The 26,840-nt window shown below is 43.3% G+C and overlaps 1 protein-coding gene across 1 annotated transcript in view; it reads right to left on the reverse strand.

Moving 5' to 3' along the window:
- Positions 1-4,319: 4,319 nt before the first annotated feature.
- The window catches only part of PTPN22 (protein tyrosine phosphatase non-receptor type 22), a 139,165-nt gene continuing 116,644 nt past the window's right edge, over positions 4,320-26,840 (reverse strand). The window contains exons 14-21 of the mRNA XM_088454425.1: positions 26,759-26,836; positions 25,710-25,849; positions 24,468-24,495; positions 21,544-21,627; positions 18,654-18,763; positions 18,007-18,037; positions 6,209-6,280; positions 4,320-4,384 (exon numbers count right to left, since the gene is read on the reverse strand). Of these exons, the coding sequence (XP_088310551.1) occupies positions 4,320-4,384; positions 6,209-6,280; positions 18,007-18,037; positions 18,654-18,763; positions 21,544-21,627; positions 24,468-24,495; positions 25,710-25,849; positions 26,759-26,836 (608 nt within the window). The remainder of the gene's footprint in view (positions 4,385-6,208; positions 6,281-18,006; positions 18,038-18,653; positions 18,764-21,543; positions 21,628-24,467; positions 24,496-25,709; positions 25,850-26,758; positions 26,837-26,840) is intronic.

Genomic DNA, 26,840 nt, shown 5'->3' on the forward strand with positions numbered 1-26,840 from the left:
TGGTGGACAGGTTTGCGCTTCTGTTTGTCCTCATATTTACATTACATTGACCATAAATATTTTTTTATTTTGTGCCAGACCACCAACCTGAGGCACCCCTGCAAGTGTCCTGAGGCACCCCAGGGTGCCTAGGCACACAGGGCCTGATTCAGAGCCAGACGCTCTGACCAGAGCGCTCGCTCTGAATCAGTGCCCTCCTACATGAAAATGGAGCGGCCTCTTGGACGCTCGCATAGCTGTGGGTGACCACCCACAGCTATAGCGAGCGTCCATGATGATGGTCGCGATGGTCAAGACCATCGCGACCATCGGGCTTGCGACGGAGACCCTGCGGTAGGGTCTCGCTGCCACAAGCCCTGGAGTGATTTTGGCTCTATCAGAGCCAAAATCACTCCCACTGACATCACTACTGATGTCATTGGGGCCGGCTTCAGACGGTATGCGTTCCCATGGGAACGCCTCCGTCTGGCAGCCACGCCCCCGGCACGCCCACCAAAGGGCGTGCGCATGCGCAGTCGGGCACCATCGACCCGCTTGCGAGTGTCCTGCGCTCGCGAGCGGGTCTGAATGACCCCCACAGTTTGGGAACCACTGCATTAAACAATCATATACAAACAAACAAATAGATTTGAACAATATAAATATTTATTAGGACAGTCCGAACATTGTCACAATTGTTTACAGCTATATATGTGTAACAATTTAAACTTGTTGCTTTTCTAATATAATACACCTTCTTTTAATGTTGTTCAGGCAGACATTCGTCCACCGCCAGTTATTAAGGCAGTTCATCTATCATCGTTAACTAACAGGAAATACAATAAGATATCCTGTTTTTCTACTGTTGTAAAAATGTTTTGTAATAATTTTGAGTAGTAAGGAAAATAGAGTTCATAGTACAAATCTGGTTAGACATAATGATAATATATGCTATACGCCTTATTGAACATGAGATAAGATTCCAGTAAACAACACATACATTTTTCATCTGGTCCAGGATCTTGTTTAATATTAAGGGGTCTATTTACTAAGCAGTGTTAGGAGATAAGAGTGAAAAGAGATAAGATATCAGCCAATCAGCTCGCAACTGTCATTTTTCAAACACAGCCTGTGAGATGGCAGTTGGGAGCTGATTGGCTGGTACCTTATCGCATTTCACTCTAACTAACACTGCTAAGTAAATAGCACTGCTTAGTAAATAGACCCCAAAGAGTTTCAGCCAAATGAATGTGAATCTTTATTTCAGTATTAATCTAGTGGACATGATACAGCAATCAGGGGCAGAATTAACATTAAAATGATACCTGCCCTGTATCTTTTATGTACCTAATACTTCATTTCATTATGCAAAATTAGGGTTAAGGTTTGGGTTGGTATTCAGCAGGATACTACATTTGGTATTTGGTAAATCCCTTGCACATACAGCTAATCTAAAGGTTCTATTCACTGAGTCATTGAAGGTGGGTATATAAAATAGGACTAAGTAGTACTGTTTGTGCATGCTTAGGGCAGGAGAGCTCTGTTCATAACAATTGTTTTTTTTGTTTTGGGTATTGATAATATGGCAGACATTTACTGTAGGCTGAAATAGACGTGTTCATTTTTGTAAATTAGATGATACCAATAGAGCTATGTTAGTAGTAGAGAAGACATATATACTAAATAAATAAAGATACATCTGTGCTGCTTACAGTACCTAGGCAATTTCTTAACTGCTTTTGGGTTGGGTATGAAACCCCGTGCTTTTATGTGATTTAAAATGGTGATATGACTGCAGTGTGTATATGTTTGGTGCGTAAGAGGCAATTGCAGCTTAACCACTTGTACATGCAACATACGAGGTGCATTTGCCTGAAATGGCTGATAAACAATTCCTTTAAGAGTGGCAGGTGTGCAGCATGTGTGTATGTGCTATATCTTTAGCTCAGTGTCATGATCAGTATGAGTGCTGCTATACATTTGGGAACAAAAGAGATCACTAGTTCTCATTATATAGGGACATAGTTACCATAATTTGGGAATTAAGCAGAATAATTCTAATTCCTTATTGAATCATATCATAGGAGCTCATCCCTGTGATGTGCAAAAAGAATGTGATTGCTAATACGATCACTTTAGTTCTGGATTTGCCCCCTGGCACAGCTACTATAATCGGGAGTAGAATCATGTGCACATGTGCAAGCAGACATTTTGTCCACCAAAAATTAGCATAATTAGCCCAAAGGGTACAATGGCTAACACCATGATATCTGGCTGATGCCTGATAAATTTCACAATTTAGCTGCTTTCGCGAAACAAAACAGGAGGACCGATGCAGATATATGCGCAGTCTCTACTTCATACATCCTGGGACACTTAGTTTAGGGATGTAGTTAAATTACCGGTCATCAGGATGTTGGCTGGCGAAATCCCGGTGCTGGAACGCCGAACCGTGGACAGTACACCTGTGCCAGAATCCCAACATGAGGGGAGATGCCAACACCAGGATCCTGACAGGTCTAGGCACTAAGGGGGGAGAGTTAGGTTTAGGCACTAGGGTGTGGTGTAGGGAGGGTTAGCACCCTAGTGCCTAAACCTAATCCTGTCAGGATTCTCAGCATCGGGATGCTGCTGTCAGTCTTTTGACAGCCAGCATCCCAAGTGCCGGGCTCCTATCCCCAATCCCTTAGATTATGCAGGTATTCCACAAGAGCAGCTGATTTCGGAGGATCACTGTCAAAATATTTTTGATAATTTGCCACTAATACCCCTTTTCCACCAAAATTCCGGGTCTGACCCGGAGTTGGAACAGAGTTCCTATCCGGATCAGACCTGGAATTTAACCGGCGCCGACTTGAGATATTCCCGAGTTGGCGTCACTCACAACGGAGTCGGGTCTGCATAGACCTGGCTTTCCCGGCATGAAAGTGGACGCTTGGAGATTACGTCATCTCCAAGCGCCACTGAAGCCGGACCAATCGGCCGGCTTGCAGCGCACTCCAGGTCATCGTGACCTGGAGTGCGCTGTTCTCACAGCAGGGTTTCACCCTGCTATTTACCTGGGTTGGATTGCCGGGTCACTCGACCCAGCGATCCAACCCACTCCCCTTTTACACCAGGGAACTGCCCGGGTTAACCCTGCAATAACCCGGGTTTTAGCTCCGGTGTAAAAGGGGTATAAAAGTGATCTAAAATTGCTGAATGACAAGAGATATATAAAGCAACTCTTGCAGCTTTGTGACCAAAGGAGCCAGTACATTGGATGTTTGAGAATCCCCAATATTTATGCTCCTATGCCCTAATACAAATATAGTTTTAAAAAAACAAAAGTAAAATACAGGTATAAGCTAAAATAAAAATTTTAAATATTGATATGTAAAAATAAAAATATCCCCATCAAACTGCTTTCCCCCACCCACCCACACTGTATGAAGTTTGAACCCATTCACAGTGATAATGACACATTTTGCCTAAATATTTTGCAGCTGTTCTTTTGTTCTGGGGCTCTCTAATTATCAAACCTTGAATAAAGTAAACCTGTTTGGTATAGCTGTACTTAGGAAAACTTGTCAACTAAGTTATATTTTTGCCTGCTTTCCCTGGGTAATGTTTATGAAATATCAGAAGAAAGTCCTTTCTGTAGTAGAAAAAAACTATATAAAACTAATTTGGGTAGAATGAGAGACAAAAAAAAGATTTTTCCATTTAAATTGATGCATCCAAAAAAAGTTAAATTTGGTCTGGTCGGTGAAAAGAATAAACCTTCCAGTCATCAAGTGGTTAGCTATACAGTTGGCACCCAGAAATCATTATATGACCTGTTTCATGGAGCTCTAATGGTGCAAACACACGGTCAGATTTGTTGTCAGATATGAACGATAACGATTTTAAAAAACGTTCAATCATTCATATCTGAAAGAAAATCTGACATGTGTGCCTGCAACGATGAACAATGTGCGTTCCTGAATGTCAGATAGCGATATCTGACATCGTCTGCGTTTGCAGTCAGATTTTGACGATTTCATTCATTTTAATACTGTCTGAAATTGTTCAATCGATGGTAAAATCGTTCATCGTTCATCTGACAGATCTGACTGTGTGTATGCACCATTAGAAGAAACCCATGCAAGTGTGTGCGATAATAGCTCAAAGCTTAAGAAATATCACATTAGAAATGTCCAATGTTGAACTAAAAAGTCACACACGAAATGTAAAATATAACTACTCAAAGCACAGTGTCTATTTAAAAACAAAATGTGAAGCTCAATGTTAAAAACCCTTCAGGTTGAAAATTAACAGTAGCACAATTATACCACAGAATACATTTACATGAGTGCACATTATATGTTCCATGTGGTGGGTGGATTTCTGGGACCCTTTGGTTTACAAAATCGATTTCCAAATCCTAAAAACAGTGAATAACAAAAATATGTTAAAATGGAAGAACTATACACAATTGACAAATTACTAAAGTTTTTGCAGTGGATTGAATACTATGCAAAACATTGCAGTGCAAATTGAATGATATCAACAAATGAATATAATGATTTATATACTTAACAGTGTATAACATATAGGTTGACAATAAACAAAATAAAAATTATATCAGGAAATGCCGCTGAGTTCAAAAAGTTGACTAGCAGACACAGGGACCGATGTAGAGTTGAACACAAGTCAGTTTTGTATACGTATATTGTGTGTTTTCACCTGCACATGACCTTTAGCCGAGCGACCGCATCTCCACTTGCAGCTGCGAGGATGTAACTGGGTGTTAACCGGTAGTGACCTGCTCTGCTATTTTGGTGTCAACCCCTCGGATGGAGTCACCGAGCAGCCACACTGCAGAGAGAGGCAGGGGAGAGGCTGGGGGCTGCCAAGCAGCTGCTGCTACAATGTGTGACCGGGGCTTACTCAGCGAAGCAGCAGCTGCTGAGCAGCCCCCAACCTCTCCCCTGTCTCTAAGTCCATCGAGTGCCGAGAACGGGTGGTGTGTGACATGCGGTCACAACCCCCAGGAGTGGCACACATGACTTGGTGTGGTGTCGCTGCACAGGGTGCACATGAGAGGATCTATGTCAGCCGCACCGAGTGTCACCAAGGTTAGTAACAGCGCTGGTAACAGGGTATTCATGTGTAGGCAGTAGGGATGTGCAGGCTCGGATAGGTTCGAGTTTGCACGTGGAGTTCGGATTTTTCCCTCCAAAAAAACGGAACTCAGAATGAGGCAAAACGTCATCTTACATGGACGAACATCATCATTCCTGGACAAAAGACCAGGAATGATGATGTTCGTCCATGTAAGATGACGTTTTGCCTCGTTCTGAGTTCCGTTTTTTTGGAGGGAAAAATCCGAACTCCACGTGCAAACTCGAACCTATCCGAGCCTGCACATCCCTAGTAGGCAGGTGAGGAAGTGTCAACACAACTGCAGGCTCTGCAGAGTTGTGCATACACAAAGATATATCTCTCACACCAGGCATAGGGCTGGTGCAAGTGTGCAATGATAATGATAGCTATTAAACCAAGCGTACGGATAGGAGCATAGATGCACACAACTCTGCATACAGGCGAATATCCATGATATTTATCTGTGCACACAAAGGGGCTGTAATAATAACCGACTTAAGTTCAAATCAGCATCAGCTAGGGGTGGGACTACCAACGGTGTAGCTGGTGCATTGCACCAGGACCCACGGCAATGAAAGGGTGCGCATGTGCTGTGGGCCACCATCGACCCGGTTGTGAGCGCTCAGCGTATAAGGGGATGTAGTGCAGTGATGTAGGGTAAAAATGTAGGTTAGCGAGGTAGTGTGGTTATGTAGTGCAGAGGATGGGGGGGGCATGTGGTGCAGTGATGCAGTGTAGTAATGTAGTACAGCATATACGATGGGGGTGGGCGGCAAAGCATATTTTTGCCACTGCAGGGCTGACAGTCTGTTTTTAGTAACATCATGTGGGTCCGGTTTTCATAGCAGAGATGAGTGGGTTCAGTTTTGGCTCCCATCTTCCCGCCAAGTGTCATCTTTCATAGACATCTGTGGCGATATGTCTGTAAAAGATGATATTTTGCCTCATTCTAAGATCCAGACTTGGCAGGAAGATCCAAACCAAAACAGAACCATGTTTCCTTGTTATATATCATTTTAGATAGACCAATAAAAGTTATTTTTTAGTATTTGTTTCTTCTGCCTAGAACTACATACTTTAGGCATTTCAAAAGAGCCCTTACCAAAATTTAAAAATGAGAGGGAACCACTTGACTGAGACGTTTCAGATTCTTGCTTTACCAAATTGCATACATCTGTGAAGGAATAGCAAAATATTAATCAATAGTTGGGGAAAATTGTCTTTGGAATCTCAACTCATCCGTACAAACTGATTAGAAAGAGCTCTAGCACACTTACTGCATGGAAAAAGCCAAGTCACCCGACTTTAACAAAAGTTATTAAGCTAATCTAGCAGACATACAGAATGGAATATATGGTGTATTTAATGATATTTGTCCTCTTTTTATAATGTTTGGGCTTTCCCGGGCTTATTATTTATTCAACCAACCTCTGGTTAACGTTTGAACTAAAGTTTCCTCCCTTGACTTCATCCTTGGTTTCAGCTTTGTTCCAATTCTCTCTCTCTCTATCCCTGTATCCCAGTTTTACCCCCTTCCTCACTCTCCCTATAATATTCTTTTTCTTTTCCTACCCTCCAATGTCCTAATTAGTAATTGAAATATTTGTCATTGTCTGCACCTTAACATTCCTAGAATAACAACAATACATTGGCTGTGCTATCCAGCAGTGTATTTATAGGCATTTTACATGCTGCCAACTAGCGCTTTTACTGCCACCTTCTGCCATTGGAGAGTTGGAAGTACTAAATATAAAATAATAAGTATTTGATGCAGTGGTGGTTCTTACCTGCCTCCTGTGGAGAGGCTGCCCGGGCTGAAGTATCCCCTTGCCTCAGCCACAATCCTACCCCTATCCATTTCGCATGCGCAAGAAAAGAACAGGGGAAAAACACATGTCTAGTGTATCCTCAGTATAAACAGTATTGGCTGCTAGAGGCTGCATCAGGTGCAGCCCCTAGAAACTGAATAGGGCTGCTATAATAAAAGCAGAAGAGGCTTCCCTATGGAAGCTCTCTATAGCTAATGGCAGCCCCAGGGAGCGGAAAACTCCTTCCCCTGGGACTGCCTGTCTGAAGTGTGAATAGCAGAAAGCACTTCCAATGGGAAGACGCTTTTATAATAGGTGCCATGGGAGGAAGGTAGGAACTGCCACTGTTAAGTGGGGCCAGGGACTGGGGGCTCACAGTTAAGTTGTGGATTTTACTGGGAGGGCTGCATCCTTGCATCCTCTAGGTAATATCTGCCACTGATTTGTTGCCAATATTAGAGGTGTTTCTGTGCAGCAGGATTGTTCCCTGACTGTTGACAATCAGTGTTGAACCATTAGACTAGCTATTAGTTCCAACTCTCTTCCCCCATGCTTCTTTGATACGTTATAACATTTTAAGAGATGTTCTTGATAATTCATTAACTACCACAGGATGGCTTATTGGCGGATCCTATGTTGGTAATAGGTGCCAGCAGTGTGCCATGAGGTTAGTTCCCAAAGTAGATAACTTAACCGGGAATTGCTTTATTAACCAATAGAAAACAGGTGCAGAATAACACAGGGTTCAACATTATGCAGCAGATACAGCATGCAATATCCACAGGTACAACCGGGAGCATAAGGGATAAATTCTGGATGGTAAAGTACACCTATATGCACAATGGTGACAGCGGGAAGTATAATATACAATATACAGCGATTGTGACAAGCCCGACCTAGGCATAGACATTATAGGCAAATGCCTATGGCATCTGGGAATACCTAAGGGCATCCCGATTCCAAAGCCTAGGGGTCAGCGCTGTAGTGGGTTGGGCCGGTGGCAGCTACCGGGATCGAAGCTCAGTTCTGCCTGTAGTATATAACCTCCTCTAGGAGGCACTGTGGGCATGTTCTTTGGCTACACTATGAACGCTGGAGAAGAGCAGATGTGCAGAGAACAGCACATGCGCAGTAGTGCAGGCAAGGTTGGAGGGCACTTCTCCAGTGGTCCTGGGTCTTAGTGCCCAAACAGAACAGAGGATACAGCATGCAGTGCATGCTCCTCTAACATGGCTAAGTGGCTATCACATTTTCCCTCACTCAACATAGATACTATGGTGAGAGCACTTCAATTATCTTGCAATTCTTTCTATGCTAGAATATGCACTGAACTTATTCTAAATATCTTTCATAACACCTACTTATCTCCCCACAGGCATTACCAAATGGATATTTTTCCTAGCCACAAATGTTGTAAATGTAATCATAATGAAGCAGGCATTTACCAGTGCCTATGGGACTACCCCTTGGTCAAACATTTCTTAGATAGACAATATGTTAAGCAAATTGTGTACATTATATTTCATTAACTCCAGAGTGGCCTGTGTTGCTGGAAAACCAACATTTAATCAAAGGATGGAAAGAATTATTGCTTGCACTTAATGCGGCAAGGGAAAAACCTACGCTCCTATGATAGACAGTGACTGGACATCCCCAACTAACTGTGTTCTTGGACAAAGCGTACTTCCTTGATTGTGTTGATAAACTACCAAATAAGGGTTGCTTTTTCGCAGTCTGAGAGAGCTATGTTGATACCCTACTGACCGTTACCAAAACTCAAATTTATAAAGGCCTATACCAGACCACATGGCATGAACTCAGAGTGATTGCAGAAGACACCTCTATTTAAATGCAAATAATTTTTGCACTTATTGTATAAGTCTGTGGTGTGGTTGTATTTTTTATTCCCTGTTCTTCTGCTGTGCTTTTACACTCATGTGGATGATTGTGAGTTGGGATCAAAACCAAAAAATCCATATGGCACTGCAGGTGCGGCCGGTTTAAAATGTGCAGAGAGATTTAGGGAGATTTGAGAGGGTGTGTCTAAACTCAGATCTAACTTGCAGTGTACATATAAAGCTTTCCAGCATTTGTGGGCTACATGCAAGACATCATCAGTAGTATTTACTAGAGATGAGCAGTTCGGTTTTGCTGAAAACCAAACACACCTGAACTTTGGGGTTCCGAGTCGAAATGAGTCCCATCTAGGATAACTTTGGGGTTCCGATTAGAACCCGAGGACTGACTTGGGTCTTCTTGCCAAGTTTGGAACTTGGATCTAAAAACCGGATCTTGCATATTTTGGATTGCATGTAAGTTCCCCCCTCATGATTTCAGGTGCTGTCAGGTGGTCCAAATTGACTGGAAATCAATCTTATTGATGTTAATAATACTATAGGAACAAAAAACAGGTCCAAGTTACAGAAATCCAAAACCGAATATGCAACCTAACCAAAATACTTGAGGGTGGTTTTGCCAAAATCAAAACACTGGGGTTCGCACTAGGGGTGAGCGGGTTCGGATTTCTGAAATCCGAACCCCCCCGAGCCCCCCCGATCCGAGTCCGATCCGAGTCAGGCTCGACTTTTCCCGCCTGACTCGGATCTGACATCGAGGCAAAACGTCATCATCCCGCCTTCCGAGTCTCGCGGGTTTTGGATCCTATATAAGGTACCCGCGTCGGCGCCATTTTCTCACTCGGCTGTGGACAGTGAAGAGGGAGGGTGGGAGTTAGTGCTGTGTAGTGTAGTGTAGTGTAGTGCTGCTGTTGTCCACTACTTCAAAGTCCATAGGGGCTGGCTGTGTTGTGCTGTGCTGCTGTTGTTAATAGGGGCTGTGTCCACTACTTCAAAGTCCATAGGGGCTGGCTGGACTGTGTTGTGCAGTCAGTTCCAAAGTCCTGTGCAGTGTCCCAGTCCTAAAGGGGTGCTGTAGTGTTGTCCAGGGGGTGCTCTGTCCATCAGGGGTGCTCCCCCCAAGTGCTAAAAAAATAATATATTTTCTGTGTTTGTGAATTGTGTGCGCAGTAGCCGCACGTGCATCAACAAAGTAGTGCCAAGCGTGCGCCTGTGTCATAAGTAAAGGGCCGGCTGGCTTGACTGTTAAGGGTGCTGTAACCCCCGAAAGTACACTCCAGTCCAAACCAAAAAAAAAATTATTTTCTGTGTTTGTGAATTGTGTGCGCAGTAGCCGCACGTGCATCAACAAAGTAGTGCCAAGCGTGCGCCTGTGTCATAAGTAAAGGGCCGGCTGGCTTGACCGTTAAGGGTGCTGTAACCCCCGAAAGTACACTCCAGTCCAAACCTAAAAAAAAATTATTTTCTGTGTTTGTGAATTGTGTGCGCAGTAGCCGCACGTGCATCAACAAAGTAGTGCCAAGCGTGCGCCTGTGTCATAAGTAAAGGGCCGGCTGGCTTGACCGTTAAAGGGTGCTGTAACCCCCGAAAGTACACTCCAGTCCAAACCAAAAAAAAATTATTTTCTGTGTTTGTGAATTGTGTGCGCAGTAGCCGCACGTGCATCAACAAAGTAGTGCCAAGCGTGCGCCTGTGTCATAAGTAAAGGGCCGGCTGGCTTGACCGTTAAGGGTGCTGTAACCCCCGAAAGTACACTCCAGTCCAAACCTAAAAAAAAATTATTTTCTGTGTTTGTGAATTGTGTGCGCAGTAGCCGCACGTGCATCAACAAAGTAGTGCCAAGAGTGCCCCTGTGTCATAAGTAAAGGGCCGGCTGGCTTGACCGTTAAAGGGTGCTGTAACCCCCGAAAGTACACTCCAGTCCAAACCAAAAAAAAATTATTTTCTGTGTTTGTGAATTGTGTGCGCAGTAGCCGCACGTGCATCAACAAAGTAGTGCCAAGCGTGCGCCTGTGTCATAAGTAAAGGGCCGGCTGGCTTGACCGTTAAAGGGTGCTGTAACCCCTGAAAGTACACTCCAGTCCAAACCAAAAAAAAATTATTTTCTGTGTTTGTGAATTGTGTGCGCAGTAGCCGCACGTGCATCAACAAAGTAGTGTCAAGCGTTCGCCTGTGTCATAAGTAAAGGGCCGGCTGGCTTGACCGTTAAGGGTGCTGTAACCCCCGAAAGTACACTCCAGTCCAAACCAAAAAAAAAATTATTTTCTGTGTTTGTGAATTGTGTGCGCAGTAGCCGCACGTGCATCAACAAAGTAGTGCCAAGCGTGCGCCTGTGTCATAAGTAAAGGGCCGGCTGGCTTGACCGTTAAGGGTGCTGTAACCCCCGAAAGTACACTCCAGTCCAAACCAAAAAAAAAATTATTTTCTGTGTTTGTGAATTGTGTGCGCAGTAGCCGCACGTGCATCAACAAAGTAGTGCCAAGCGTGCGCCTGTGTCATAAGTAAAGGGCCGGCTGGCTTGACCGTTAAGGGTGCTGTAACCCCCGAAAGTACACTCCAGTCCAAACCAAAAAAAAAATTATTTTCTGTGTTTGTGAATTGTGTGCGCAGTAGCCGCACGTGCATCAACAAAGTAGTGCCAAGCGTGCGCCTGTGTCATAAGTAAAGGGCCGGCTGGCTTGACCGTTAAGGGTGCTGTAACCCCCGAAAGTACACTCCAGTCCAAACCTAAAAAAAAATTATTTTCTGTGTTTGTGAATTGTGTGCGCAGTAGCCGCACGTGCATCAACAAAGTAGTGCCAAGTGTGCGCCTGTGTCATAAGTAAAGGGCCGGCTGGCTTGACCGTTAAAGGGTGCTGTAACCCCCGAAAGTACACTCCAGTCCAAACCAAAAAAAAATTATTTTCTGTGGTTGTGAATTGTGTGCGCAGTAGCCGCACGTGCATCAACAAAGTAGTGCCAAGCGTGCGCCTGTGTCATAAGTAAAGGGCCGGCTGGCTTGACCGTTAAGGGTGCTGTAACCCCCGAAAGTACACTCCAGTCCAAACCTAAAAAAAAAATATTTTCTGTGTTTGTGAATTGTGTGCGCAGTAGCCGCACGTGCATCAACAAAGTAGTGCCAAGAGTGCGCCTGTGTCATAAGTAAAGGGCCGGCTGGCTTGACCGTTAAAGGGTGCTGTAACCCCCGAAAGTACACTCCAGTCCAAACCAAAAAAAAATTATTTTCTGTGTTTGTGAATTGTGTGCGCAGTAGCCGCACGTGCATCAACAAAGTAGTGCCAAGCGTGCGCCTGTGTCATAAGTAAAGGGCCGGCTGGCTTGACCGTTAAAGGGTGCTGTAACCCCTGAAAGTACACTCCAGTCCAAACCAAAAAAAAATTATTTTCTGTGTTTGTGAATTGTGTGCGCAGTAGCCGCACGTGCATCAACAAAGTAGTGCCAAGCGTGCGCCTGTGTCATAAGTAAAGGGCCGGCTGGCTTGACCGTTAAAGGGTGCTGTAACCCCCAAAGTACACTCCAGTCCAAACCAAAAAAAAATTATTTTCTGTGTTTGTGAATTGTGTGCGCAGTAGCCGCACGTGCATCAACAAAGTAGTGCCAAGAGTGCGCCTGTGTCATAAGTAAAGGGCCGGCTGGCTTGACCGTTAAAGGGTGCTGTAACCCACAAAGTACACTCCAGTCCGAACCAAAAAAAAATTTATTTTCTGTGTTTAGCCGCACGTATATATCAAATCGATATAACATAAATGGAGGACCAAACTTTCTCCGATAAAAATAAAATAGAGAAAGATCAAGAACCACTTCCTCCTAGTGCTGAAGCTGCTGCCACTAGTCATGACATAGACGATAACATGCCATCAACGTCGTCTGCCAAGGCCGATGCCCAATGTCATAGTAGAGGGCACATACAATCCCAAATGGCAAAGTTCAGGAAAATGACCTTGAAAAAGACATTTAAATCAGCTGAAGAGAAACGTAAACTTGCCAATATGCCATTTACGACACGGAGTGGCAAGGAACGGCTAAGGTCGATCCCTAGTATGTTCATGACTAGTGGTTCAGCTTCACATGACGATGGAAGCACTCCTCCCACTAAAAAAATCAAAAGAGTTAAGCTGGCAAAAGCACAGCGAAGAACTGTGCTTTCTAAGAAGATATCACAAATCCCCAAAGAGAGTCCAAGTGTGGTGGTGGTTGCGATGCCTGACCTTCCCAGCACTGGACGGGAAGAGGTGGCTCTTTCCACCATTTGCACGCCCCCTGCAAGTGCTGAAAGGAGCACCCACAGTCCACTTGCTGATATGCAAATTGAAGATGTCACTGTTGAAGTACAACAGGATGAGGATACTGGTGTAGCTGGCGCTGAGGAGGAAGTTGGCGAGGAGGATTCTGATGGTGATGTGGTTTGTTTAAATCAGGCTCCGGGGGAGACAGTTGTTGTCCGTGGGATGAAAAATCCCATCACGGTCATGCCTGGGCAGAAGACCAAACATTCCACCTCTTTGGTCTGGCAATATTTCTATCCAAATCCGGACAACAACTGTCTTGCCATATGTACCATATGTAAAGGTGAAATAAGTAGGGGTAGGGACGTCAACCACCTAGGAACATCCTCCCTTATACGGCACCTGCAGCGCGTTCATAAAAAGTTACTGTCAAGTTCAGAAACTTTGGCTCAGACCGTAAGCAGTCCAGGGACACCTAAATCCCGTTGTCCTGTTGTATCCAAGCGCCTGCAAACCACACCGTCAACTCCCTCCTCGTCAATTTCCTCCTTAGTCAGGATCGGAAGTAGTCCTGCAGGCCATATCACTGGCATGACTGACTCTCCTATCCGGGATTCCTCCGGAGGATCCTGCATTGCTACGCCTACTGCTGCCGCTGCTGCTGTTGCTGCTGCTGCTGGGAGTCGTTCATCATCCCAGAGAGGAAGTAGGAACACCACTACTTTTACTAAACAATTGACCCTCCAACAGTCCTTAGCGAGGAGGATGAAGTACGACAGCAGTCATCCTGAAGCAAAACGTATAACTGAGGCCTTGACTGCTATGTTGGTGTTAGACGTGCGTCCGGTATCCGCCATTAGTGCAGTGGGATTTAGACAATTGATGGAGGTAGTGTGTCCCCGGTTCCAAATCCCGTCTAGATTCCACTTCACTAGGCAGGCGATACCGAGACTGTACAGAAACGTCAGAAAAAGTGTCCTCAGTGTCCTGAAAAATGCCGTTGTACACAATGTCCACTTAACCACGGACATGTGGACAAGTGGAACAGGGCAGACTAAGGACTATATGACTGTGACAGCCCACTGGGTAGATGTATCACCTTACGCAGCAACAGCAGCAGCGTCACCAGTAGCAGCATCTCAGAAACGCCAGCTCGTTACAAGGCAGGCTACGCTGTGTATCACCGGTTTCAGTAAGAGGCACACCGCCGACAACCTCTTAGAGAAACTGAGGGAAATCATCGCCCAGTGGCTTACCCCACTTAGACTCTCCTGGGGATTTGTGATATCTGACAACGCCACCAATATTGTGCGGGCATTACATCTGGGCAAATTCCAGCACGTCCCATGTTTTGCTCACACAATAAACTTGGTGGTGCAGAATTTTCTGAAAAGCGACAGGGGCGTGCAGGAGACGCTTTGGGTGGCCCGAAAAATTTCTGGCCACTTTCGCCATTCAGCGACTGCGTGCCGAAGACTGGAGCGCCAGCAAACACTCTTGAACCTGCCCCGCCATCACCTGAAGCAAGAGGTTGTGACGCGGTGGAACTCAACCCTCTATATGCTTCAGAGGATGGAGGAGCAGCAAAAGGCCATACAAGCCTATACATCCACCTATGACATAGGCAAAGGAGGGGGTATGCACCTGACTCAAGCGCAGTGGAGAATGATTTCCGTGTTGTGCAAGGTTCTTCAGCCCTTCGAACTTGCCACACGTGAAGTCAGTTCAGACACTGCCAGCTTGAGTCAGGTCATTCCCCTCATCAGGCTTTTGCAGAAGCAGCTGGAGAAAGTGAAGGAGGAGCTAAGACGGAGCGATTCCGCTCGGCATGTGGGACTTGTGGATGAAGCCCTTCATTCGCTTTGCCAGGATTCCAGGGTGGTCAATCTGTTGAAATCAGACCACTACATTTTGGCCACCGTGCTCGATCCTAGGTTTAAAGCCTATGTGGTGTCTCTCTTTCCGGCCGACACAAGCCTGCAGAGGTGCAAAGACCTGCTGGTGAACACACTGTCAGCTGAAGCGGAACGTGACACGTCAACGGCTCCTTCTTCATTTTCTCCCGCAACTGGGGCTGCCAGGAAAAAACTTAGGTATCCTAAGCAACCCGCTGGCGGTGATGCAGGGCAGGCAGGACCAAGTTTGGACATCTGGTCCGGACTGAAGGACCTGGCAACAATTTCTGACATGTCTACTGTCACTGCATATGATACTGTCACCATTGACAGAATGGTGGAGGATTACATCGGTGACAGCATCCAAGTAGGCATGTCAGACAGTCCATACCTGTACTGGCAGGAAAAAGAGGCAATTTGGAGGCCCCTGTACAAACTGGCTCTATTTTACCTGAGTTGCCCCCCCTCCAGTGTGTACTCCGAAAGAGTGTTTAGTGCAGCCGGGAACCTTGTCAGCGAAAGGCGTAGGAGGTTGCTTCCACAGAATGTGGAGAAGATGATGTTCATCAAAATGAATTATCAGCTCTTCCAGGGAGACCAGCCTCCAGAAGGTACAGAGGGACCTGTGGTGGTGGATTCAAGTGGGGACGAGTTAATACTTTGTGAGGATGAGGATGTACACACTGAAGAGGGTGAGGAATCGGTGGATGAGGAGGATGAGGATGACATCTTGCCTCCGTAGAGCCAGTTTGTGCAGGGACACATTAATTGCCAGCTTGTTTTGTGGGGGCCCAAACGAACCAATCATTTCAGCCACAGTTGTGTGGCAGACCCTGGCGCTGAAATGATTGATTTGTTAAAGTGTGCATGTCCTGTTTATACAACATAAGGGTGGGTGGGAGGGCCCAAGGACAATTCCATCTTGCACCTCTTTTTTTCTTTGCATTATGTACAGTTTGGGGCCTAGTTTTTCTAACTGCCATCCTGCCTGCCACTGCAGTGTCACTCCTAGATGGGTCACGTGTTTGTGCCGCCCACTCGTGTCGCTTAGCATAGTCATCCAGCTACCTCGGTGCAACCTTTTGGACATAAAAACACTATTGTGAGGTGTGAGGTGTTCAGAATAGACTGGAAATGAGTGGAAATTAAGGTTATTGAGGTTAATAATAGCATAGGAGCAGAAAAACCTACAAATTCTGTGATTTTAGCTGTTTTTATGCTTTTTTTCAAAAAAATACAGATCCAAAACACAAAACCCAGAACCCAAAACACGGAAGGGTGGTTTTGGCAAAACCAATCCAGATCCAAAACACGAAGAAAGATCCAGATCCAAAACCAAAACACAAAACACGAAAAGTGGCCGGTGCACACCCCTAGTTCGCACACAGTATTTACCCTGCATGAAAATAAAAAAAAAGGATCTGCACCCATAGCAGTGCAGCATGGTTTGTTTCAGGTGCAAAGTTACCTGCTTTTTGCTTCGCTCCCAACTCAGAATCAGGCCCTATATGTTCACCAGGGAATGGTATAGAAATACCGGCAGCTGTTCATCCGCCGGTTCAAATCCTGACCACAGAAGCCCAACAGGAGGAGGTCCCGATGAGGGACGGTAAGTACCCTCTCCACCCTAAGCCTCCCTTAGTGGTGCCTAACCCTAACCTCCTGGGGGGGTTCTTAACCCTAATGTCCCCCAGTGGTGCCTAACCGTAACCCCCCTCCCATCTCCTGGGAGGTGCCTAACCCTAACCTCCTCTCTGTGGTGCCTAACCCTTAGGCTATCTCCGTAGTCTAACCCTAACCCTACCGGGGGGTGCCTAACCCTAATTTCCACCCGGGGGTGCCAAAACCTAACCCCCCTTCCCCTGGGACATGAGCATACTTACCCATGGACATTCGGAATACCGGCAGTTCGGGATGCCGACGCTCGTATCCTGATCTCATTTGGGATATCGGCGTCGGTATTATGCTGATGGGATGCTGATGGGATGCCGGCATATCGACGGCCGGCATCCTATCTGCCGGCAATATCACTGCATCCCAATTATCAGATTCTTTTATGTGGTGAAAACTAGCAATTGATATTCGTGAAATGATGAACTAGTATACAGCATGTATTATTGATAGGCAGTGGTTATTATGGCCAATGGTGATACTAATACATTATTTCAACATTCTTTCCTGTTGCTCCAATATTCATATTATGTAAAGCTATATAATAGTTTGAAACATATATTAAAATATTTGTAAAATACTCAAATGTGCTGTTTGGTTAATTTTGTGTCAATGTTCCTATTTGTCCCTCTAGTGCACTCATTGGAGTTTGTACACATCCTAGTTTTAGAAACTGCTCTTAATAAACTGAAGATTAGACTACATTTACAGAATTTGAGTGCACAATTAAATGCACAAGTAAAAAAAACCACATAAGTTATGCTTAATAGCCCAAGAATCATCCCTTTACCTTTTGGGAGGAAATTATAGCATCCTCCAGTCTCTTTTGTGTCTCTCTTTTGTGTCTTAAGTCAATCATGAGAGTTTGGATGCGACCTCCCCCTCTCTCTCTCTCTCCCCCCCTCTCTCTACCCCCTCTCTCTCCCTGCCCTCTCTCTCTCTCTCTCCCCCTCTCTCTCTCTCTCTCTCTCTCTCTCTCTCTTTCTCTCCCCTCTCATCCCATCTCCCCGCTCTCTCTCCCCCCTCTCTCTTTCCCACTCTCTCCCTCTCCCCCTCTCTTTCCTTCTCTCCCCCTCTCTCCCACTCTCCCTCCCCCCCTCTCTCCCCCTCTCTCTCCGTCTCCCCCTCTCTCTCCCCTCTCTCTTCCCCTCTCTCCCCCTCTCTCTCCCTCTCCCCCCTCTCTCTCTTTCTCTCCCCTCTCCCCCCCTTACCCCCTCTCATCCCCTCTCCCCGCTCTCTCTCCCCCCTCCCCCTCTCTTTCCTTCTCTCCCACTCTCCCTCCCCCTCTCTCCACCTTTCTCTCCGTCTCCCCCTCTCTCTCCCCTCTCCCCCTCTGTCTTCCCCTCTCCCCCTCTCCCCCCCCCCTCTCTCCCTCTCCCTCTCTCTCTCTCTCTCTCTTTTTAAGATCTAAGAATAGTTTTAAGAAATAGTTGAGAAAACTTACTCTTTTTGACATTCCTCAATATTTTTAAACTCTGTAAAGTAAAAAATAATAATTTTGAAATTAGAACATTAACACATTTAAGAAAGCATTGTACAAGGTAACAAACAATATCATGGGCATGTCCTGCTTATCCACTTTCCATAAAACCCTTGGGGGTAAGTCTAATAAAATTGTGGCATATCTGCACTTTTGCCTGCAGAATTTTAAACAGTAATAGTATTAAGTGCAAAACCTGGTGTGTTTTAAATATATATAATTGAATGGCACCATATAAGCTGCTTTGTAATATGAGTGCTGACTTTTTCTGCAGTTATTTTTAGAGCTGAAAGGACAAATTCTATCCCTGGCATTTTTGTGTGATCCGCGCACCACATTAAAGGAAGCACATAAGCCAACTTTGCCTGATATTATGTTATTTTTCCATTAAACATTGGAAATATCCAAATTCCCTAGTTGCAGTAATACTACTACTATCTCCAGTACATCTGTATAATGAGATGTCACTGAGTAATGGTTAATTATCATGTTTCAGTATTTGATAATTACATTTTAAATGGAGGAAGATAAAGATAAGACCATGCACATTCTTATTTATGTCACTTAAAAGCACTTATTACAATTATGTACCACCTAACAGCATATTTTACCTTTTTCCTTGTAATTTGTTTGCCAGGCTCTTCAGATGACAAAGAGCCACTCGTTCTTACTTCATTGGGTGGTAAAGGTAGCTGCATTTCCGAAAAAATGTTTTTTACTCCTGAAAAACAAGAGACTATGTTTAGAGTCTGATTAGCAGCCACAAATAAGAATTCTTTTTTAGTGCAATACTTTTCTAAACACCAATCTCTAATAAAACATTTTGCCTAATCAGTGGTACCTATTTTACTGCTAAATCAGCTATCTATAATGAATAAATACATGGGCATAGGGTTGGTTTCTATCTCCATTTATAGTCACGTTAAAAAAAAACCTTAAGCTGGCCATACACCTACATGATGAGGCCAATGCGACTTATCGTGCCATTTTCCCTTCAACTCCCCGGCAGTTCCCTGGCAGTTCCGGCCACACGATTGACACACAATGTACATACAATCTCACTATATGATGCATCGCGCGCCTGTGATGTGACCGGCTTCATTTATTAAAAAAAAAAAAGACGGATGCACGCATGGCGATATCTGTGATGCATGCTTCTGTCTGTAATAAAATAAGCACAGATAACCACCCGTGCATCTGTGAAAAAAAAATAAAGAAAGTGTTTAAAAAAACGGCGTGCACCCACCCCCCAAAGAGCAACCAGCCCTGGGCTTTTAGGGACCCAGTGCTGGTTGGGCAACATATGGGGGACAAACGATGTAGGGATCCCTCGTATGTAAGCACAACCAGCACAGAGCTAGTCAGAACCAGCCCTGGTTGCCAAAATATGGGGGGACAAATGACGTAGGGGTCCCCCGTATTCTGCGCAACCAGCACTGGGCTCTGATCCAGTTCCTGGTTCTGGAAATTAAGGGGAAAAAAATTAGTAGGGTTCCCCAATATTTTCCAGAACCAGCACCTGACTTTTTCTAGCGGGGGGGCGGATGCCACAGCCAGGGGAGCCCTTTCACTGCGCCCCCCAGCTGCAGCATCAGCCCTGACCGCTAGTCAGCCCAGGCCGGGGATCCCTGGGGAGCTGGGCCCCCCTGTATTTTGGCAACCAGGGCTGGTTTTTACTAGCCCGGTGCTGGTTGTGCTTAAAAACGGGGGACCCCTACATTATTTGTCCCCCGTATGTTGCCCAACCAGCACTGGGTCCCCAAAAGCCCGAGGCTGGTTGCTTTTTGGGGGGTGCACGCCGTTATTTTTTTTTTTAAACACTTTTTTTTTCCACAGATGCACGGATGGTTCTCACTGAGCCATCCCTGCATCTGTGCTTATATTATTACAGACAGATGCATGCATCATGGATCTCCCCATGTGTGCATCAGTCTTTTTTTTTTTTTAACAAATGAAGCCGCTCACACGACGGACGCACGATGCATCGTATGGTGAGATCGTATGTACATCATGTGTCAACCATGGGGCGGGGACTGCCAGGGAGCTGCCAGGGAGTTGAAGGGAAAACGGCCCTCATCATGCAGGTGTATGGCCAGCTTTAACCTAACACATTGCTGGAGTAGTCACAGGGGTTGTAGCCAGGCCATATGTGCACAGTGGAACCAGGGATGGGCTTTCACTTCCACCAAGTGACAAAAAAAGTAAAAATAGATCAAAAGTATTACACATTTATATCAGAATTCCACACTGACGAATGCTTTATTTGAATAATAAAGAATTATTTTAAATAATTTTTCCTCCTATCGCTGGTAAAACTCAGGGGCGTGTTACCTTCAGCAGCGCTATCGCCATTGTGTTTACCACATGACAGTGAGAACTAAATAAAGACCTTTCTATTTGGAAAACATCTCTCTTGCTGGAGATAGGGCATTCTCTCTTTGATAACTAGAATCATTAGCATTGTGTGTAGTAAAGACAATAGAGATTAAATAAAAATGCAAATTGTTTGTGGTCCTCCCTGTTTTAGTAGAAACCATCTCATGCTGTCTAGCACTCGGCTGGTACAGGATTTTGGATGCAACCCAATTATTTTATTATTATGTATCAGCAGCATCTGTTATCTGAGTGTAAATAACTTTCAACCACAGACACTTGTGTTGCACAGTTATTCTTTGGGAATCAGACTTGACACAATGGGCCTGACTGAACAGAAATTGTCAGCATTGTGTGCATATATAAGTACATATATTCGCCCTCATGCATCTTGTGGTTTGCCCACCTGCCCCCTATTTGAGGACTTATTTTGATGATCGTCATCATCATCAGTGCACACTTTTTGCAAGGCTATATTTGGTGCACACGATACGCCTGGAAGCAGGCATGCTTACATATACATCTAATGGAGCTAATATATCAATAGGCCGATTCCTCTGATCCACAATCACTCACACGATTCACAGATGATAAGCAAAATCCAACATGTTAGAAATCCCAGACTCATCGATTCCGATGATTTTTGGGTCGGAATTGGCGAATCGAGGATATCCAATATGTTGGATTTTGCCGATTCTCTGACAAAATCATCTGCAAAACGGAGCATTGTGCCAATAAATTCTTTATGTATTGGCTCCTTTACTCTGCATAGCCAACTGTTGCCTGTGGGAGAAGACCCCGTTACAGCCCATTTGAAACGCAAATGAGTATGCAACACCCGTACTTGTGTAAGCAAGACTGCCGAGCTTACGCAGAGTGAAACCACGCAAGGTATACCCCACAAATGAACATATGTCCAACTCAGCATCAGACCCAATGTGATGGGTTTCCTTAAAGAAGAAAACTCTCCCAGCGTTAGAAGACAATTTGATTAATGCTACATCCACGAGAAAATTGCTAAGACAAAATAAAAGAAAACCAAATATTTCCAGTTTACTTCAGGGATTTTTAGCAGTTTCTTCCCATAGTGCAATTGATAATGTGATATGTTTCTGCTTTTATACTCACCACTAGCTTCCTCAGCAACAACATAAGAATCCTCAGTTCTTTCTGGCAAAGGTGGCGGAGAAGCCGATCTGTCCCGTGTTCTTTCTACAATACAGAAACCTTTGGTTAGTTGCTAATTCATATCACTGCAAGCTATGAAATAATTCCTACATCCAATAATTATATTTTGATCATTTAATGCATATAATTAAAGGGATTGACGATTTTTATATGACCTAATGGCAACCAAGAGCCAAACAATGCAGTGTAAGCAGCTGCTGTAGGAGGGCAGAATAGAGTACTATTGTTATGCAGTATTGAATAGGACAGAACTTGGTAATTGATACATGTGGATAGGGCAAGTACATAGAAAGGTGATAGTAAATTGTCTAAAAGTTTCCAACCTCTGTAACCAGGACTGTCTATAAAATGCTATGTTAGTATCTGACTATGGGGTCTATTCAGCAGCAGTGACGATGTTGCACAGAATATTATCGGGCAACATCGTCATGATTTTTTATCAATAGCTGCTATTCAGCATTATATTCTGCAGGGACAGTGGTTGCGGTAACACGCTGTTCCTGCGACGTTACAGAAGGCATTGTTTTTGGTTTCCGAAAAAAATACCTTCCCTTTCTGCTTCTCTGTATGCCCAGTCATGCGCTTCCTTTGAGGTGACTGCGGAGGGGTAAGTTCAAATAAGGCCTGTACAAATTGATTGACATGTGTACACAGGCTTTACATTAGTCTATATACATGTATGTTTATGTGCTTTTATAATGAACATTTATATAGAAATTTTAAATATAAAGCACATAAATATACATGTATAGAGGCTAATATAAAGCCTGTGTACACATGTCAATCACTAAAGTCAGGTTTGACATGCTCTAGATTGACTTAACCGTCGACTGTCACCGCAAAGCAGGTACGGAGACTGGGCAGAGTTACACGATGCTGCAGGGAATTATGGGAAAATTTCCCTCTGTCCCTGCAGTTTTCAGGGAATTTAATGCATTTTCTTCATATAATGCCATTCTGAGATGGCGTTATATAAAGTAAGGAATTTTTGAGTAATTTAACGCTTTTTGTTTTGCTGAATAGCAAAAAGCGTTAAAGAACTATAGAGATCAATGGCGTTATCTTCTCCATTAACCCATTGCTGAATAGTGGATTTATATAAAAATGCAGAAATGATAGTTTCCACATTTTATATTTAAAACAATCCTTGCTGAATAGACACCTCAATGTTACAGCATGCTTTCTTATTTCAGCACAGTTTTAAATATTTGATTATATGAAAAAACCATCTTACCTAAATGAAATCCTATAGGTGCGTACACAGACGATTTTTTGAACGATTTAACTATAACGTCATCATTATCATTCAATCGTTTAAAAAAATTGTTGCATTTTTTAGCCTAAACCATGAACGATTATCGTTCATGCGCCTTCACGTTTGTAGATCGTAGTTTGTTGTTCATCGTCCATTCTGACTGAACAACTTAACGATTTTCATTAAGGGAAAGTTACTAAAATCGTTTGTAGTTCAAAAAAATCGTTCATTACATTTTGTAAATGAACGATTTCATTTTTCCCTTAGGGCATTATGAAAAAACATACACATTTCTTAATATGACATGTAGAAAAATCTTGCTGCATATATGGTTTTTAAGTGCAAATTGCTCAAATGTTGGGTCAAAGTGACCTTGAGTCCTTATCAACATCTAATCAGGACCAATCAGATATCAACTGGGAAAGGTGGAAAATCCATTTTGATTATAGCAGCAATATGGTAAAGTGTGCAGACAACGTCTGACCACACAAATCGTCTCCTATCCATCCAATTTGGTTGCCCACTTGTTTGTAGATGTAACTAAACACTTACACAAACTAAACAGACTTTTTATTTTTTAGTGTTCTTATTTTGTTAGCATAATTAAATTTGAATAGAACATTAATAATACCAATGTGCTTTAGAATAAACATGATAAAAATGCTGCACTCTTTTCTAATAAAATAAATCAAAGTTCAAGTATATTTATTTGACACTAAATAAAGATTTAAGGATTGTGGAGGGAAAATTACATTGTGCTTGCAATGGTAAGATTACAGGTCTGCATGGAAATCCACATGGCGTCACAGTATAGGTCAATAAAATCCAGTTTAAAATGACTTTAGGAGCACTACTTAATTCATTACATCTTTGACATTATTCCCCAAAACATTACACTATTAAACCTCAACTATGTCATAACTCATGAGAGTGAGTGGGAATGTCTAAAGTCATGAGAGTGATGGGGACTGTTAATATTACATGTGATACTACTGTGCATATTCAGGATGTTCCTAGAATGCAGGTGACCTCCGCTGCACTTTGGATGTAAAAAGTCCATTTTCTAGGAGAGAAAGGTTTTGAATGTTTTCATATGTGGTCTGAATACAAGGCACACAGGTGTAACCAGTCAGCATTCAGGAAGATATCCCCATATACTGTACACATCTTCCTTTCAAATGATAGAAAATGCTACACCCCTGTGTAGTAACCAGGGCTATTTTTCTGGAAAAATAGGTTCAGGAACTGTTGGTGGAACTACTGGGGGTGGAGTTATAGAAAAACTATTATATAAATATTATATATACATATATGTTGTGTTTAGAAAAGAAAGCACTCAAAAGGGACTTTAAAATAAAACTTATGTTATGGAAAATACATTTTGGCCCAGGACATTATGTCGTAGTTGAGAGTTCCTGCTTGTTTCTGCTGAAAAATAGCCCTGGTAGTAACCATATGTAATCCTCCTAATACATGTGCTTTCTCTTCTGAATAAAGTAATTCATGAAAACTCACAGAACGGCACGTGCCCTTATTTTAGATTTGCAAATGATCTCTAACATACTTAATAATTAGTCAGTGTTGTTGTTTTAAAGAAATAATAACTTACCACTTCTTGACCCTCTTACTTTTACACTCTGTAAGGATTAAGAACAGGAAAGAATAACCAATGTTAAGAGCTGAAATCTTCACAATCAATGGAATATTTGTATGCAATGCCACGCTATAATACATAATACATAACATAAAACAACAATCTGTCGTTTATTGGAGCGTACACACGGTCAGATTTGTCAGACTTGACAGATTTGTCAGATGAACGACTGAACGATTTGAACGATTTGACCAAAGTTTTGAACGATTTGAACGATTTGAACGATTGAACGATTTTTGACTGCATTAAAATGAATGGAATCGTCCAAGTCTGACTGCAAACCCATCAGATGTCAGATATCGTTATCTGACAAACGGGAACGCGCATCGTTGATCGTCCATCGTTCAGGCATGTCAGATATGTCAGATTTTCCTTCAGATATGAACGACTGAACGATTTTTAAATCGTTATCGTTCATATCTGAAGGAAAAATCTGATCGTGTGTATGCACCATATTAGCTAAAAAAATTAGACACTTTTAAAAAAGTACTATTATTAATATGCAGCGTAATTGGTTATCCCTGAAGATGGCGTTTTTACAAAGCTGAAATGTTGGAGTCTGTGACCGTGTTGTACTTTTACTAGTTCTTCCAAGTCCCGGAGTGTAACCTATTTTGGAATGATCAGGAAACTGTTTAAGGTTGGTACCCTGGCAAGTTTTCTGCAGTGCATATTAGGGGTGTGAATGACTGATATTGAGGAAGAGAACGTGTTTAATTATTTCAATTAACTTGATAACACCCTGCACACGTCCTGCCTTGTGCTATGATGTTACCAACTGCTTTTCCTCCATGTCTGTGATAGCCTGGGACTGTGTTGCTGCTCTCTCATGTCTAAGTGCTCATTTGCCAGTGTGTAAGGGTGACACAGTGACCGCCCCATTACACTGGCTGCAGGAACGGCTGACAATGACATCACAACTGGGCGGGCAAATTTAAATGCCTGCCCAATTGTGATGAGTGGCCAGACATAAGTGGCCGATTGGCAAGAGTGTATGCTTACCATATTGGCCGCTCGGTCTGTGGGGACAGTTGGCCAGCCAATGGGTCGCTTAAGTTTGTACCCTACATAAGAAAGACATTCTGCTCCTCCATCTGCTGCCTCACAGCCCGCCTAGTACTAGGTAGGACGTAGTGAGTGTGTGTGTGATGGGCAGCATCTGTGGATGTGAGAGCATTTCAGAGAGCATTTGGTTACCTTGCTGCGTGCCATGAGTCTGAAATCATCCATCTTACTTTGGGGCACCCCACCCCATTCCAGCGACGTGCCAATTCTTACACTTGGAACATTGGGTTGCAATTTAGATTGCAGTTTTAAAGGGTCCTGAGGGGGTTGATCTAAAGAAAATAATAGTAAGGAATCAGTCATGCTAAAATATCAAGACATTCCTATTTTATCTACTCTTGTATACTATTTCCCAAAGAACGACAACAGAAAACAAGTAAAACATTTATTATATTTGGAGCATATCATTTTATTCTGTGATATTTTGCAAGTGAAGTCTGAGGCAGTGGAATTATGCTAATTGTCCTAACTTTAAATGGAAAGGGATCTAAGACATTTAAATCTGTGCCCAATGACATTGGGATAATTCAGTTATATGTGTTAATTTGAATCTTTGGTTTGGAGCACATGACATGTAATCTGGTCTGGTCTCCAAGGCAACCAATAACATTTCACCGTTCAGCATGGTTATTATAAATTGTTCTTAATACATGTATATGCATTTGCCCAGCTTTTTTTAAGTCTTTGTTCTTAGTACATCACCCAATAGCCATCTATATATAAAAAAATATAAAATAAAATTACTAAATAAAAACAACAAAACATCATAAAAAAATCTAAATCTATACCATGCACTTTCTAAATGATTGCAGCTGGGTTCAAAATAGAGGAACACTACTTCTCGAATAATATGCAAAACAAATAAAAAATGAACCTAAGCGTTACCATATAATGTTGTCTTTAAATGTAACAGTTCATATATTGTCAAATGCTGACTGCGTCCATGAAACTCCTCAAAGATCAATCGTAACATGAAAAACACATCAGTAAAATAGTATAACACTGGTAATCCTAACTGGTATCAGTATAGATACACCGATGTACTCACATTTCAATAGATACAATTTATATTGTAGGTCCTGAAGCAAGCAGGCTACCGAAACAGAAAAATGGCTGCAGATGCCTCAAATTTAAAATCAGGGCCCTAGTATGTACACAGCTTTTATCTATTCACTACTTACCATGTTCATCAGCTACAATGAAGGAGTCAGGTGTGCGTTCTGGCAAAGGAGGAGGACTTTCTGCATTGGGAGATGTAACTAC

Source organism: Taudactylus pleione, unplaced genomic scaffold (assembly GCF_031769625.1).
Source record: "Taudactylus pleione unplaced genomic scaffold, aTauple2 ptg000615l, whole genome shotgun sequence".
NCBI lineage: Eukaryota > Metazoa > Chordata > Amphibia > Anura > Myobatrachidae > Taudactylus > Taudactylus pleione.